Consider the following 16,660-nt stretch of genomic DNA (forward strand, 5'->3'; position numbering starts at 1 on the left):
ACATAGACGCTGGTAGCCGCCATTGTCTTAGTTACGTTCAACGTTACGTCACGTATGACGAAAGCGCGTAAGTGCATGCACACAGACACCCATAGAGAATGTATTGAAAGCTTTGAAATGTGAAAAAAATAGATTTTACATGACAGGCTATGAGAGACTTCTGGGCGATTTTCAACCTGACTGAAATCGCCCAAAAAACGGGCGGGGCCATTTGAAGCACGACTTTAGCCTGATTTGACATTTAGTGGCTGGCAGATCAGACGTGAACACTGATAACTGCTGTTGCCGTGATATAATTGATTAGAAAAAAAATCCCTTCCTTTTCCCGTTTGGCAGTGCGTCGCCCATATCGCCCTATTGAACAAGCCGTCCATGGGGCCTAGAGAGCTGCCCTGCGGTAAACCACACTTTACATGTTTGACATTAGAGAAACTTCCATTAAAGAAAACCCTCTGAGTTCTATTAGATAGATAGCTCTGGATCCAAGATATGGCAGAGGTTGAAAAGCCATAACACATAAGTTCTCAACAACAGGTTATGGTCAATAATATCAAAGGCTGCACTGAAATCTAACAGTACAGCTCCCACAATCTTATTATCCATTTCTTTTCATTTGTGTCAGTGCAGTACATGTTGAGTGCCCTTCTCTATAAACATGCTGAAAGTCTGTTGTTAATGTTGGGTTTTATTTTTCTCATAATTGGATCTGTATGAGATGACTACCTTGGAAGGAATGCATTGATGTAGATTGTTTCACTTGGCAAGCTGTGATTAATGTGAGGAGCTGTTTTAGGGAGTAAGGGGAGATAAGAACTTGTGTCTCAAAGTACTAGACCTCACTGCCTCTTTGTATTCTGTGAAACTGTCCTTGAACATGGAGTACAGTGGGAGGATGTCTTTCTGGGTGCTGGCTCTGCAGGTTATCATAGCAACCATGTCTAGTAACAAATGGAGTGCCGAGGAGTTGGGCCCACCCCTGCGCCAACGGATTGGCTGAACCACACTCAGTCCTTTGCTCTGGTTGGCCAACAGAAGAAGGGACTGCTTTCTGTCAGAGTATTTGAGAAAGAATCTGAAAACAGATTCTTAGTTCTCTGTCGGCCCTGCGTGGTTTGTCAGTGAGCCCGTATACGAACCTTCATACTTATCATACAATACATTTTGCATATAATAAATTAAGCTTGGATTGAAGATCTCTTGATTCTTATTCCAATACCAGATTTGAATTACGCAATCTCGACAATTGGTGACCTCCGACTGTGATCTGGTGGCGGAACTTCGCTGGAATTCACCCAGCCTATTGGACATCACTGTCATCGAACTGTGTTTCACAAATTGCCCGGGCTTTTAAAAAGGTAAGCAAAACACCTATTGTAATATAACTGAAGTTTTGCACATTGGCTTTATCCAAATTAATTTTGTGAAGCACCTGTTTGATGTAAGTGAACCCTATTGTACTATAAATAACGATTACAGTATACTATTTCGATTTCATAATATACTATGCAAATGTTTGATAAATGTGAGGGTTAAAAGCCATGGTATATTGAGTATTGTTCCACAGAAGAGCGGTTCTGGGAAAATACTGAAATCCCCAGACTAGGTACCACCAGGGGTGGGCTGGGGATATAGGGAATTATTGGATAAAAGTGTGTACGCTATTTGTCACTATATTCCATAAAAAGCTATTGTCATTGTATCAGTCTAGGCTGAATATAATTGGGAACATAGACTAATGAATCTATTGTCATTGTATCAGTCTGGGCTGGATATAATTGGGAACATAGTCTGGATATAGTTAGGATCATAGGACAGCACTCGAGTGTGTACGCTATTTGTCACTATATTCTATAAAAATCTATTGTCATTGTATCGGTCTGGGATGGATATAATTGGGAACATAGTTTGAATATAGTTGGGATCATAGGACAGCACTCCTAAAAACTTAGAAGACAGTATAAATCGCCATTTGTCGTTGTCCGGGACAACTGGGAACATGGGTAGATACTGCAAATTAGTAGAGAGTATTAACTTATTGTCTTTGCACCAATAGGGTGCAAATGGGAACATAAGTGAGATACTGCAAATTAGTAGAGAGTATTAACTTATTGTCTTTGCACCAATAGGGTGCAAATGGGAACATAAGTGAGATACTGCAAATTAGTAGAGAGTATTAACTTATTGTCTTTGCACCAATAGGGTGCAAATGGGAACATAAGTGAGATACTGCAAATTAGGAGAGAGTATAAACTTATTGTCTTTGCACCAATAGGGTGTAAATGGGAACATAAGAAATAGAGTAGGTTAAACGAAAGGGGTAAGGGCGTGGCAACGTACCTATTGTTGGTACTTTAAAAGTTAGACAGTGCGAGTGTTGTCGTATGCATGAGAGTGTGAATGACAAACCTGTATACTTTGTTAGAAAACTAATTGGAAGTTAAAACGTCTGTGGCTGTCCAAACTGTGTAATTTGGGGATAACTGTTGGGTTCGTGATTGTTTAAACCATATAACCCATCAATAACAATTGGGAACATAAAGCTAAAGTGATTAATTGTGTGACTGAACTGGTTTTGAATAGTTGTGTTGAAACAATTTGGTTTATTATTTGATTCAGTGTTTGATGTTTGACATAGCATAATACTGGTTCTAGGTGTTTGGGTTGAAGCTTTTTGGTTTATTATTTGATTTAACGTTTAATGTTTGACCCTGCAAAATACTGGTTAAACAATTAGACTGAAATAATTCGGTTTATCATTTAAATATAAACATGCACCAACTTTAACTAATTAGGTGGGAATAATTTGATTTAAATAACTAGACTAAAGTAGTTTAAATAACGGCAGAATATTTGGAACACTAAAACGAAAAACAGCTCTTCAAAAGGCCTGCTCTCCTCAAAAGCTGAAGAGAGAGTTGCGAGGGGAGGGGCTGGAGAGAGCGAAACTGTGGCTTTTGAAGCGAGGAAAGACTGGGAGTTGGCTGGGAACACCACGGGGTGATTATTTGAGAGGTGCATGTGGGTTTCTGACGAGAGATGTTCTGAACTTGCTCACCCGAGCGTCGTGGGTGAGAAAGTAGAAAATGTTACATTTGCATTTGTGGTAATTTGGCTGACGCTCTAGTCTAGAGCGATTTATGGGAACAATTGGGGTTGAGTGCCTTGCTCGAGGGCACATCGGCAGATTTTTCGCCTGGTCGGCTCGGGGATTGTAACCGGTGACCTCTCGGTTGTTGGCGCGGCGCTATTGGTTACTAAACTGCCAGCCGCCCCATATGAGTTTAAGATTGTGGCGTTGTTGGATAATATGATGGCGGATTAAACTGACCATAAGTAATGTTGTTTTAGACGTAATGTATAATAGAGTACAAAACAAATAGAGGGTTAAATTGAACTAATTATCATGGTAGAGCTAACATAGTACAGTGAGGGAACTTCATTTTGTGTCAGAGGGTAAGATGAGATCATTAATGGTACTATTAGTGGAAATCTATTTATCATTTCAAGGCTTGGAGTAATAATCTGCATTTATGAGTGTAAATTCCACGGCTGATGTGTTGATTGAATGGGTACGATGAGTATTTGGTTTGGTAATGTTGAATGGACTATTTGTAGCGAGCGTGTTTAGGGGTTAAATAGGTGTGAAGTGACTGGCGATGTCCCTGGTTCGAACACAGGTAGGGACAGTAGATAAAGCTTACGCAGTGGGGCTATATACCTGAAAGGTTGAATTAGATATACTTTTCTAGAATACTTCTATTTAAGCTATGTAAATATGTTATAAGGTTACCATGCGCTCTCTCCGAAGGAGAAAGGGGAGGGTGAGAGACAGTACAGTTCAGATGGTAGGAACATAATTAAATGTATGCTAATCAACGATAGCAAGTATTTGTTTTATTAATTAGGGCATAATCAGAGAGAACAGTTAAATAAATTGAATAGCGAACTGAAATGGTTTAGCTGGGAAATATTTTTTTTGGTACATTTTAGAACGATAATGTATTTTGGTTAAGTGGATGCAAGTGACATTGGCTGTTGTGATGGGGGAATGGCGCCAGCCTGTGGTGGGTTATGGATTTGTTACATAAACTTATATTTTAAACTAAAAGTGATGGAATAGGCTACAATTATGACATTATCAGAAAAAAGACACAATTTAATGTGAAATAGTTATTACAATTATTATTGATAGTTATTACAGTTATTATCATTGATCCAGTAATGATATAAGGATAGTAGAGGAAGGCAGGGGATTTAATCTCATTTAGGGAAGTTATATTAGGAAGAAAATACCATTAAATTAGGGAACATTTGATGTAACTGTGATTGTATTGGCTAAAAACTCAAATATGACATATACAGGGAGGACAGGAGCAATAGAAGGGAAGACAGGTTTTCCTAGGGAGTTGAATAAATAATTGATAAATGGATCATTTGAGATGAGATCACATGTAGCAGAGTTAGGGTAATCAATTAAATAATCATAGTATACTCGAGGAATTTTGAGTGGTTTAATGGATTAGTTAGGAGGAATTAGAATGATACAAACAATTATTGATGGGTTAAGACTGGGAATATCTATCATGTTTTGTGTGTACTACCATCTTTAGAATATCACTAGGAGAAAGAGATTAGCTCATCTCGTTGGAATGTTGCCAAGGGCTAGGGGAGCAGTAGTGAAGTTAGGCCGTATTTAGGTCATAAAAGTGAACTACCAAATTAAGGCCTGGCTATTTGTGGTTGTTTTTCAAATTGGGTTTTCAAATAAAAAACAACACACCTAGTATGATGTTTATAAAGCCTTGTTGTTTCAATTTTGGGGGGTTTCAGCAGGTCAAGGGTGATAGGTCTTAGAGGAGCACACAGTGAATTTTATGGAGTTTTTTAGCTTTTGGCTGAGTTTGGGGTATATATGATTTCTTATGAGAATGAATGTCATGAGGATTTAATGAACACTTGGGATAACTAACATTTATGAAATATTTAGAATAATGGTAATGTTTAGTATACTATGGGATTAAACAGTTCGTTAAATGATTTCAATGGCCTCTGAACTCTGTTTTAACATTCTGGTGTTATTTTAATCATCCACACTAGTAAATTCTAAAGGCATGAGAGGAGGACTTTAAGATAGTTTATTTTACTAAGTTGAGGGTAATTTATAGTACTGTGAAAATTGTGAAGAAGATTATAATTTGGTAATAATATATTTGATTTGAACCATAAAATAACAGAAGAGAGAGTGGAGGAATGGCAATTGGATAATGAATTACCAATATTAACTAAAGTGATTGTTTAGATAGGTGGTAATATTGACACATGGCCAAATCATGTGTCAAAGAGGGGGATGGTTGGATTAAATATTAAATATTAAATATTAAATATATACGAAGGAGAGGACAAAATACTTTTTAAAAAAAACATGTATGATAGTTTATTAACCACACCTGTATGTCAGAGGTTTTGTGCCCCACAGGTGAACTAAAGGAGAAGGTGACCCACTCTATCACACCAGGAGACTGAGTGTGGATCCAGTCCCTAAAAGAAGAAAAACTGGAAGCAGGCCTGTTGGGAAGGGCCCTATCAAGTCCTATTAGATCAATCTGGGTGCATGTCACACACTATAAAAAGGCAAACCCAGCTACACCTGACGAACAAACACAGAGTTAGGAGAAAGATCCGATAACCACAAGGGTCCGGGGGTTGGCTCCTTAACGAAGATTCCCTTACCCTGTCTGATCATCCCTGTGTGAGTTCGATAGAAGGTGAAGCAATGGGTTGGCCTCTGGCATCTGACATGTTCTCAGGGCAAGGGTGGGGATTCACAGGTCTCCCGACGGTAGGTAGCTGTCTGATTGTGGGGGCCATATTCCTAACACACACGGACCCTCCTGTTTCAGCCAGAAGTAGTAGTTAACCTAACACAAGTTGAAAAGGCATAGGAGACAGCTAGACGTAGGGAAAGGGGAAATTCTAGAGTAAACCTCTCTGAGGGAGGTAGTGAGAACGGGGCTGTGGTAAAGATAGTGCAAAACTATAGACCTGGAGGAAGTAGTACAGGTGGAAACGGGGTATAGAAATCTTAACCTGTGGTTGGAATGGATTCAGTATACGGCAAAAAAAATAAAAAAAAATAAATAAATAACTATGTCTAAAGAGGACTGTTTTGCCTGTGGGACAGCCAAACCAGGGTTGACAACTACTCCGTTCCCCTTGACAGGCTTTGACTCTCTGTCAGGTTTATCCTCCATGCAAGCCCGATAACAGGGTCGTCCCGACCTGGGTTGCCTACGTTTGAAGTCTCAGGGGATTCTAATTGTTTTTCTAGGACTAGTAAGATAGGATACAGAGTAGGGCATCTTAGCTCTGCTCCTACACAGAGAATATCACAACTGAAAGAGAACATGACTAATCTCTCCTATTTGTTGCAGACAGAGGATTGTAGGACCCAAAACCAGGCCTGTGCTGACATCTGATGGTTGTGTGGTGATAACTGATTGTGAACTCAACTACATATGTAAACAATCAAACGTGTCAGAGACTGGTGAGTTGTCAAATAGAAAGTAGGACCTCCTCCCGGGATCCTTTGATGAAAGGATCCTGTGATGGGATAGGAGTACCTCGAGAGGTTACAGAACAATTCAAAGCTAGGAATCAGATCGCAGCTGAGTTTGAATCAAGTATTTTCTGATGGTCAACAATTAATAAAAATATAGATTGGATAAATTATATTTAATATAACCAGCAAAATATTTATAAACCACACTCGTGATGCAATAAAGGGATTAGCTGAGCAGACAGCGGCAACTATCTTAATGACAAAGCAGAATAGAATAGCGTTAGATATGCTTTTGGCTGAGAGGGGCGGGGTTTGTGTTCTGTTTGGATATATGTGTTGTACTTTCATCTCCAACAATATAGCACCGGACGGGCCCGTGACCAAAGCGCTTGAGTGACCATCACCACGCTGGCGAACGAACTGGTTGAGAACTCTGGTATTGATAGCTCCATAAACGATTGGTTTGATAACATATTTGGTAAATGGAAAACTATTGTTGTGACTATTCTGGGTGAAGTTATAGCTTCTATGGGTATACTTGTTCTTTGTGGATGTTGCCTTATTTCCTGGCTGAGTGACTGGTTTGGTGAGTACTCTTCTATGGTGGTTACTGGATTTCTGACCCTAATAATTGTGTTTTTGCTGTTAATGTGTTGTGCTGCTTGCATCGTCCCCTGTCTCAGGAGGTCAGTGGTAGGAGTGGTGCAGGCGTCAGGTATGATGCTGTTGTTACCGGCCCAGGATGATGCGGGTGACTCTGTTACTGACTCTGAGACCAAGCTGGATGATCCATGGTTTGCCTAGTAAAATACATACACGCATTTATTTTCAGTTCTTGCTCATTTATTACCTTATGTTTTTACTAACCACTGTGATTGTTTATTCTTCCTGATGTGAAGGTAAAGGATTCCTGGGTGGCTGGTAGCCAACTCAGTACATGTTAGGTGTAGGGGAGGAATAGAGGGTTAAAATTATAATTTTTTATTTTTTATTACCATTAAATGTTGTGATTTAATTTCCATATCCTGTTATTCTTAAGGGTGATTATACTCTGTTTAGAGTGACACCATAAATGGTGTCAAAAGAGGGAATTCAAAATTTCCCTTTAAAAATCTTTAATCACACCCTAGAGTTTTAATAATCTTGTGTTTTGTGTTCTATTAATCCTGTGTTTTATGCTTTATTAATCAAGTTAGCCATGTGAATGTTTGTCTTTCCTTATGTGATGGTTTGAACTTCTTTGATGACTGGTAACAGTTTGCAAGTTGGGTGTCGATGGAAGGACTGAAGGACTTTTATTATCAAATTGTCTATTAATAAAAGTGTTTATTTTTGTTTGTATTGTATTTTAATGAGTGACACCCTAGAGGGCGTCAAAAGAGGGAATTGTTGGGTTTTATTTTTCTCATAATTGGATCTGTATGAGATGACTACCTTGGAAGGAATGCATTGATGTAGATTGTTTCACTTGGCAAGCTGTGATTAATGTGAGGAGCTGTTTTAGGGAGTAAGGGGAGATAAGAACTTGTGTCTCAAAGTACTAGACCTCACTGCCTCTTTGTATTCTGTGAAACTGTCCTTGAACATGGAGTACAGTGGGAGGATGTCTTTCTGGGTGCTGGCTCTGCAGGTTATCATAGCAACCATGTCTAGTAACAAATGGAGTGCTGAGGAGTTGGGCCCACCCCTGCGCCAACGGATTGGCTGAACCACACTCAGTCCTTTGCTCTGGTTGGCCAACAGAAGAAGGGACTGCTTTCTGTCAGAGTATTTGAGAAAGAATCTGAAAACAGATTCTTAGTTCTCTGTCGGCCCTGCGTGGTTTGTCAGTGAGCCCGTATACGAACCTTCATACTTATCATACAATACATTTTGCATATAATAAATTAAGCTTGGATTGAAGATCTCTTGATTCTTATTCCAATACCAGATTTGAATTACGCAATCTCGACATTAATTTGTTTACAGAGAAAAATTTGGTATAACACATTTACTAAGAGTTGGCAGCAAGCTGGTAGGTCTGCTGTTAGAACCAGTAAAGGCGCTTTACCACTATTTGGTAACATCATGACTTTGGCTTCCTTCCAGGCCTGAGGACAAAGACTTTCGTCTTGGCACATATTTAATATATGACAGATAGGAGTGGCTATAGAGTCAGCTACCATCAACAGTAGCTTTCCATCTAAGTTGTCAATGCCAGGAGGTTTGTCATTGTTGATCGATACAGATATTTTTTCCACCTCTCCTACTCTGAGGTGGAAACATATTTTTGAGGAAAGGAAGCAATCATTGTTTAGAAAAAATAACTATGACCAATGGCATCTCGGTAACTGCATGTGAGTTACCTCCTCCTTCATCGCTATTGGACAATATTCACTCTTTGATCATTGATTGGACGACATCGTTGCAATGCTTTTTCAAGCTTTTTATTTTATTTTGTTGCAGATGTTTTGGGTCCAATCGAAAAATCAGGAAACGGGTGTATTTAGCTAGCTGACTTAAGCCGAGCAGCTAAATAACCAAAACGATCATGAAGCGAGTCACTCTGTTTGTCAACGGAACTTCTTCCAATGGCAAGGTAAGCAAGTTGCCGAGAAACCTGTCCTATCCGATCTCGTTCTATATCAACGGCAGCACAGATAACATCTCTGCATAGCTACTGCTGTAGCTAGCTAGCTACATCTCATCTGACTACAGTAGGTACGCTAGGTTGCCAGCAGTTTCCTCATTTGTCAGTGTACATCGCCAGATATGGTGTATTTTGTCGCATGGTTGTCATCATCTGTATCTGTGTGCGTCGTGTGTATTTTGTCGCAGGTTGTGGCGCTGTATGGATCACTGACAGACCTGCTATCCGTCGCTAGCAGTAAACTGGGAATCCGAGCCTCCAGCGTTTATAACGGGACAGGCGGTCTTATAGACGACATAACGCTCATAAGGTGAGTTCAAAATTGGCGACATAGCATAACTACTCTGCTAGCTAGGCAGGACAAAGTTATGTTCACTGCTAACATTATCAGCGTGTGTGTGTTCTGCAGGGATGATGATGTGCTGTATGTGTCTGAGGGAGACTCATTTGATGGTAAGTTGACTACAACCTCTCAACAGGTCTGACAGCTCTATTGGGAGGTACAGTGTGGGATATTCTGTGCTTCTGTCTGGGTGGGATGTAGGTGGGATGTACTTGCTATCTGTATGACTTCCCTCAGATGTGAGTAAGACAATGTGTGCAGACCCCCAGGATGACCCTGGCGGTCCAGACTGGTTCCAGACTCACACTGATTGGCTGACGCTCAATGTTGGGGGTTGCTGCTTCACCACCACACGGTAACCATGACAACCTCACAGTCTCTCTTAACTCCATTCTAGTGATGCACATAACACATAACATGTGTGGTGTGTGTTCTCTCCTCAGGAGCACGCTGGTCAGTAAACAGCCAGAGAGCATGCTGGCCCACATGTTCAGAGACAAAGGTGATGACGTCACTCCCACAATGCACCATTTTACATTTACATCATTTAGCAGACGCTCTTATCCAGAGCGACTTACAAATTGGTGTATTCAACTTATGATAGCCAGTGGGGCAACCACTTATTTTTAGTTTTTTTATGGTGGGGAGGGGGAGGGGGGATTACTTTCATACTATTCCAGGTATTCCTTAAAGAGGTAGGGTTTCAAGTGTCTCCGGAAGGTGGTCAGTGACTCTGCTGTCCTGGCGTCGTGGGGGAGCTTGTTCCACCATTGGGGTGCCAGAGCAGCAAATAGCTTTGACTGGGCTCAGCGGGAACTGTGCTTCCGTAGAGGTAGGGGAGCTAGCAGGCCAGAGGTGGATGAACGTAGTGCCCTCGTTTGGGTGTAGGGTCTGATCAGAGCCTGAAGGTAAGGAGGTGCCGTTCCCCTCACAGCTCTGTAGGCAAGCACCATGGTCTTGTAGTAGATGCGAGCCTCAACTGGAAGCCAGTGGAGTGTGCGGAGGAGCGGGGTGACATGAGAGAACTTGGGAAGGTTGAACACCAGACGGGCTGCAGCGTTCTGGATAAGTTGTAGGGGTTTAATGGCACAGGCAGGGAGCCCAGCCAACAGCAGTAATCCAGACGGGAGATGACAAGTTCCTGGATTAGGACCTGTGCCGCTTTCTGTGTAAGGTAGGGTCGTACTCTGCGAATGTTGTAGAGCATGAACCTGCAGGATCGGGTCACCGCTTTGATGTTAGCGGAGAACGACAGGGTGTTGTCCAGGGTCACGCCAAGGTTCTTTGCACTCTGGGAGGAGGACACAATGGAGTTGTCAACCGTGATGGCGAGATCATGGAGCGGGCAGTCCTTCCCCGGGAGGAAGAGCAGCTCCGTCTTGCCGAGGTTCAGCTTGAGGTGGTGATCCGACATCCACACTGATATGTCTACCAGACATGCAGAAATGCGATTCGCCACCTGGTTATCAGAAGGGGGAAAGGAGAAAATTAATTGTGTGTCGTCTGCGTAGCAATGATAGGAGAGACCATGTGAGGATATGACAGAGCCAAGTGACTTGGTGTATAGAGAGAATAGGAGAGGGCCTAGAACTGAGCCCTGGGGGACACCAGTGGTGAGAGCACGTGGTGCGGAGACAGATTCTTGCCACGCCACCTGGTAGGAGCGACCTGTCAGGTAGGACGCAATCCAAGAGTGAGCAGCGCCGGAGATGCCCAACTCGGAGAGGGCGGAGAGGAGGATCTGATGGTTCACAGTATCAAAGGCAGCAGATAGGTGTAGAAGGATAAGAGCAGAGGAGAGATAGTTAGCTTTAGCAGTGCGGAGAGCCTCCGTGACACAGAGAAGAGCAGTCTCAGTTGAATGACCAGTCTTGAAACCTGACTGGTTTGGATCAAGAAGATCATTATGAGAGAGATAGCAGGAGAGTTGGCTAGAGACGGCACGCTCAAGAGTTTTGGAGAGAAAAGAAAGAAGGGATACTGGTCTGTAGTTGTTGACATCGGAGGGATCGAGTGAAGGTTTTTTGAGGAGGGGTGCAACTCTCGCTCTCTTTAAGACGGAAGGGACATGGCCAGCGGTCAAGGATGAGTTGATGAGCGAGGTGAGGTAAGGGAGAAGGTCTCTGGAAATGGTCTGGAGAAGAGAGGAGTGGATAGGGTCAAGCAGGCAGGTTGTTGGGCGGCCGGCCGTCGCAAGTCGCAAGATTTCATCTGGAGAGAGAGGGGAGAAAGAAGTCAAAGCATAGGGTAGGGCAGTGTGAGCAGGACCAGCGGTGTCATTTGACTTAATAAATGAGGATCGGATGTCGTCAACCTTCTTTTCAAAATGGTTGACGAAGTCATCCACAGAGAGGGAGGAGGAGGAGGATTCAGCAGGGAGGAGAAGGTGGCAAAGAGCTTCCTAGGGTTAGAGGCAGAGGTTTGAAATTTAGAGTGGTAGAAAGTGGCTTTAGCAGCGTAAACAGAGGAAGAGAATGTAGAGAGGAGGGAGTGAAAAGATGACAGGTCCGCAGGGAGTCTAGTTTTCCTCCATTTCCGCTCGGCTGCCCGGAGCCCTCTACTGTGAGCTCACAATGAGTCGTCAAGCCACGGAGCAGGAGGGGAGGACCGAGCCGGCCGGGAGGATAGGGGACATAGAGAGTCAAAAGATGCAGAAAGGGAGGAGAGGAGGGAGAAGGATTTAGCAGAGAGAAGAGATGATAGGATGGAAGAGGAGAGAGTAGCGGGAGAGAGAGAGCGACGGTTGCGACGGCACATTACCATCTGAGTAGGGGCAGAGTGAGTAGTGTTGGAGGAGAGCGAGAGAGAAAAGGATACAAAGTAGTGGTCGGAGACTTGTAGGGGAGTTGCAGTAAGATTAGTAGAAGAACAGCATCTAGTAAAGATGAGGTCAAGCGTATTGCCTGCCTTGTGAGTAGGGGTGGACGGTGAGAGGGTGAGGTCAAAAGAGGAAAGGAGTGGAAAGAAGGAGGCAGAGAGAAATTAGTCAAAGGCAGACGTAGGGAGGTTAGTCACCCAGAACTGTGAGGGGTGAGCCATCCTCAGGAAAGGAACTTATCAAGGCGTCAAGCTCATTGATGAACTCTCCAAGGGAACCTGGAGGGCGATAAATGACAAGGATGTTAAGCTTGAATGGGCTAGTGACTGTGACAGCATGGAATTCAAATGAGGAGATAGACAGATGGGTCAGGGGGAAAAGAGAGAATGTCCACTTGGGAGAGATGAGGATTCATGTGCCACTGCCGCGCTGACCAGATGCTCTCGGGTATGCGAGAACACATGGTTAGACGAGGAAAGAGCAGTAGGAGTAGCAGTGTTTTCTGTGGTAATCCATGTTTCCGTCAGCGCCAAGAAGTCGAGGGACTGGAGGGTAGCATAGGCTGAGATGAACTCTGCCTTGTTGGCCGCAGAACGGCAGTTCCAGAGGCTGCCAGAGACTTGGAACTCCACGTGGGTTGTGCGCGCAGGGATGGCCTGTGCAGAGAGGAGAGAACAGGGATAGACAGATACAGTGGGGAGAACAAGTATTTGATACACTGCCGATTTTGCAGGTTTCCCTACTTACAAAGCATGTAGATGGTATTTGATGTATCAAATACTTATGTCATGCAATGAAATGCAAATTAATTACTTAAAAATCATACAATGTGATTTTCTGGATTTTGTCTCTCACAGTTGAAGTGTACCTATGATAAAAATTACAGACCTCTACATGCTTTTGTAAGTAGGAAAACCTGCAAAATCGGCAGTGTATCAAATACTTGTTCTCTCCACTGTACATAGTTGACAGGCTACAGAAAAAGGCTACAATAATGCAAAGGAGATCGAAATGAAATGAACTAAACATCTGGGAGAGCGAGAGATCGGGGCCTCCCTCACTTACGTTTCACTGAAACACTCAAATATAACTCTCTCAACTTCCACTTTAGAAATTATAATTGTTGTAAATATCTACACACACACACACACCACTCACTGCCTGTCTCCTCCACCCATTATTCATGTCCCAAATTCCTGGTGTGTGTGTGTGTGTGTGTAGATGTGTGGGGTAATAAGCAGGACTCTCAGGGTGCCTACCTAATAGACAGGAGTCCAGGCTACTTTGAACCCATCCTCAACTACCTGAGACACGGACAACTCATCATCAATGACGGCATCAACCCACTGGGTATGCCACATACACACAACGTACACACCGGACTTACACACACACACACACAAATAGCTACTTCATCTCTTTCTCTGTCTCAGGAGTCCTGGAGGAGGCTCGGTTCTTCGGCATTGAGCAGCTGGCTGAGCAATTGGAGACCCTGATCAAGGTTTGTGTGTGTGTGAATACCGTAAGTGTGCATGAGGCCTGTCTATCCTAACTAAACCATATTTTCTCCTACCCAGAGTTCCCAGCCCGCTGATGACCACTCCTCTCTAACCAGGAAGGAGTTTGTGCGTTTCCTGTTGGCCACACCCACCAAGTCAGAGCTGCGCTGTCAGGTAGCAGACACACACACACACACCAAAACGTATCTGTTTTCAGTGGCTATGATCTATCTTGTCTTACACTGTCCTCTTTGATTGCTCTCTATCACACACACAGGGTCTGAACTTCAGTGGTGCAGACCTGTCTCGTCTGGACCTGCGCTACATCAACTTTAAGATGGCCAACCTGAGAGCTGCCAACCTCACTCACGCCAACCTCAGTGGTGCCAACCTGGAGCGGGCAGACCTGTCCTCAGCTTGCCTCGACGTGAGTGTAAATGCATAGTGTTACTATGTGCGTGTGTGTTTTAGGGGGCTAACCCACAGGGTGTTAAGATGCTGTGTTCTAATGTGGAGGTATGTGTGTGTTTTAGGGAGCTAACCTACAGGGTGTTAAGATGCTGTGTTCTAATGTGGAGGTATGTGTGTGTTTTAGGGAGCTAACCTACAGGGTGTTAAGATGCTGTGTTCTAATGCAGAGGTATGTGTGTGTTTTAGGGAGCTAACCTACAGGGTGTTAAGATGCTGTGTTCTAATGTGGAGGTATGTGTGTGTTTTAGGGGGCTAACCTACAGGGTGTTAAGATGCTGTGTTCTAATGCGGAGGGAGCGTCTCTGAGAGGGTGTAACTTTGAGGACCCTGCTGGAGTCAAAGCCAACATGGAGGGTAACACACACACACACAATTCTTTGGGCCTTGACTCGAACACACACACTTGGATTGTAAGGACGAGCAAGGTTCAATACCTGTTCGGTCATACTTGGATTTCTATTGATTTATATATTGTGTGTGTTAGGTGCCAACCTAAAGGGGGTGGACATGGAGGGTAGTCAGATGACAGGTATCAACCTGCGAGTCGCCACACTGAAGAACGCCAAGCTGAAAAACTGCAACCTGAGAGGAGCTACACTGGCTGGCACAGACCTGGAGGTAAACACACACACACACACACACACTCACAACAGCTCTCAAACATTGCTCCCTCCCGCTCTCTCTCTCCCCCTCTCTCTCAGAACTGTGACCTGTCTGGATGTGATCTACAGGAAGCTAACCTTCGGGGCTCCAACGTGAAGGGAGCCATCTTTGAAGAGATGCTGACCCCACTGCACATGTCTCAGAGTGTACGATAACCCTACTGCACATGTCTCAGAGTGTACGATAACCCTACTGCACATGTCTCGGAGTGTACGATAACCCTACTGCACATGTCTCGGAGTGTACGATAACCCTACTGCACATGTCTCGGAGTGTACGATAACCCTACTACACATGTCTCAGTGTACGATAACCCTACTGCACATGTCTCGGAGTGTACGATAACCCTACTGCACATGTCTCGGAGTGTACGATAACCCTACTGCACATGTCTCGGAGTGTATGATAACCCTACTGCACATGTCTCAGTGTACGATAACCCTACTGCACATGTCTCGGAGTGTACGATAACCCTACTGCACATGTCTCGGAGTGTACGATAACCCTACTGCACATATCAGAGCGTACGGTAACCCTACTGCACATGTCTCAGATATCCCTACTGCACTACTCCACTGAACCCCACACACACACACTCTTGGTCCCTAAGTCATTCCGCCCAACCCCCTGTGTAGCTCACCACTGATTTTGAGTTCTCAGAAGAGACTAGTTGTCCAATACTATATAAACCCTTAGTAGTCACGTAGCTACCCCACGGGCCCTAGCCAGTGTGTTGGTGTCCTGGCCTTGTCTGAGGGCAGTGGTTGTTCCTCTGACATGAGGAGCGAATGTGAAACGAGACCCAGGAATGTTTTAGATCTAGGTTCTAGTACACACGTTTGTTAATATGGCGTAAAAGGTTCTACATGTTTGTAAAATGATACATGTATTTTGAAGGTAGATTCAGCATTGTACAAAGTACCCCACAGATTCGGACAGACTTCCGCAACAACAAACGGTATGAGGCGTGAGGCTAAACTTCTCCGCTGTTTTGGTCTCGCAGCTATCACGTTGCAGCAGCGTGCACATGAGTTTATCTACAATATCTGAGGTTCATGTCAAAAGTTATATGCCTGAGTCTCACTTTAATGGGTCCACGTGTACATAATCCTACATGGGCCATCTTCTCCATGCCTGGTGTTGGATTTCCATCACATGGTGCTACACTACACATTGTGAAAATGGTTGGTATTTTTGTATCTCATCATGCTATCACTGTATAATTACTGTTTTATCATGTATTTTTACAATAAAGGTTTTAGCCTGTTTTTAGTATCTAGTTGTGTTTTTATGTCAACAGCTCCTCTCTAAGTGATCCACACGCATATTTGGCACGCTTTACCTTTGGAAACTTGAGTTAAAGAGACAACATTTGGAAGGATGGCTCCGGCAGACTAGACACACATAAAGTGATGCACACGTACAAGGGTGTGTAGGGTAACTGGAATGTACTTCATTGTGAAGGTTTTGGTTTGAAACCTGCCTTTAGGGACAAACCCCAAAAAAGTTATACAGCTGTACCATTTAGAGCATCTTGACTGGCTGCATCACTGCTTGGTATGGCAATAGCACCGCCCTCATTCGCATGGCCCTACAGAGGGTGGTGCGTACAGCCCAGTACATCACTGGGGCCGAGCTTCCTGCCATCCAGGACCTCTATATCAGGCAGTGTGAAAGG

The 16,660-nt window shown here is 43.6% G+C and overlaps 1 protein-coding gene across 3 annotated transcripts; it reads left to right on the plus strand.

Moving 5' to 3' along the window:
- Positions 1-8,997: 8,997 nt before the first annotated feature.
- kctd9b (potassium channel tetramerization domain containing 9b) lies at positions 8,998-16,250 on the plus strand. 3 transcript variants are annotated; one of them, XM_084160095.1, is made up of 12 exons: positions 8,998-9,137; positions 9,377-9,498; positions 9,598-9,641; positions 9,793-9,886; positions 9,975-10,033; positions 13,571-13,699; positions 13,783-13,850; positions 13,927-14,022; positions 14,126-14,275; positions 14,568-14,673; positions 14,804-14,937; positions 15,021-16,250. In XM_084160095.1, the coding sequence occupies exons 1-12, from the start codon at positions 9,090-9,092 to the stop codon at positions 15,135-15,137; spliced, it is 1,167 nt and encodes a 388-aa protein (XP_084016221.1). In that variant the 5' UTR covers positions 8,998-9,089; the 3' UTR covers positions 15,138-16,250. The 3 variants fall into 3 exon arrangements, with proteins under 3 accessions (XP_084016221.1, XP_084016222.1, XP_084016220.1); XM_084160096.1 differs by having other exon boundaries at positions 15,051-16,250; XM_084160094.1 differs by having other exon boundaries at positions 14,804-15,158.
- The last annotated feature ends 410 nt before the right edge of the window (positions 16,251-16,660 follow it).

This window comes from Coregonus lavaretus, assembly GCF_964263955.1.
Source record: "Coregonus lavaretus genome assembly, chromosome: 4".
Taxonomy (NCBI): domain Eukaryota; kingdom Metazoa; phylum Chordata; class Actinopteri; order Salmoniformes; family Salmonidae; genus Coregonus; species Coregonus lavaretus.

Coding starts and splice junctions, on each gene's coding strand:
- kctd9b (XM_084160094.1), top strand. CDS start 9,090: ATGAAGCGAGTCACTCTGTTTGTCAACGGAACTTCTTCCAATGGCAAG. Junction 13,700..13,782: donor TGACGGCATCAACCCACTGG/GTATGCCACATA, acceptor TCTCTGTCTCAG/GAGTCCTGGAGGAGGCTCGG. Junction 14,674..14,803: donor AGTCAAAGCCAACATGGAGG/GTAACACACACA, acceptor TGTGTGTGTTAG/GTGCCAACCTAAAGGGGGTG.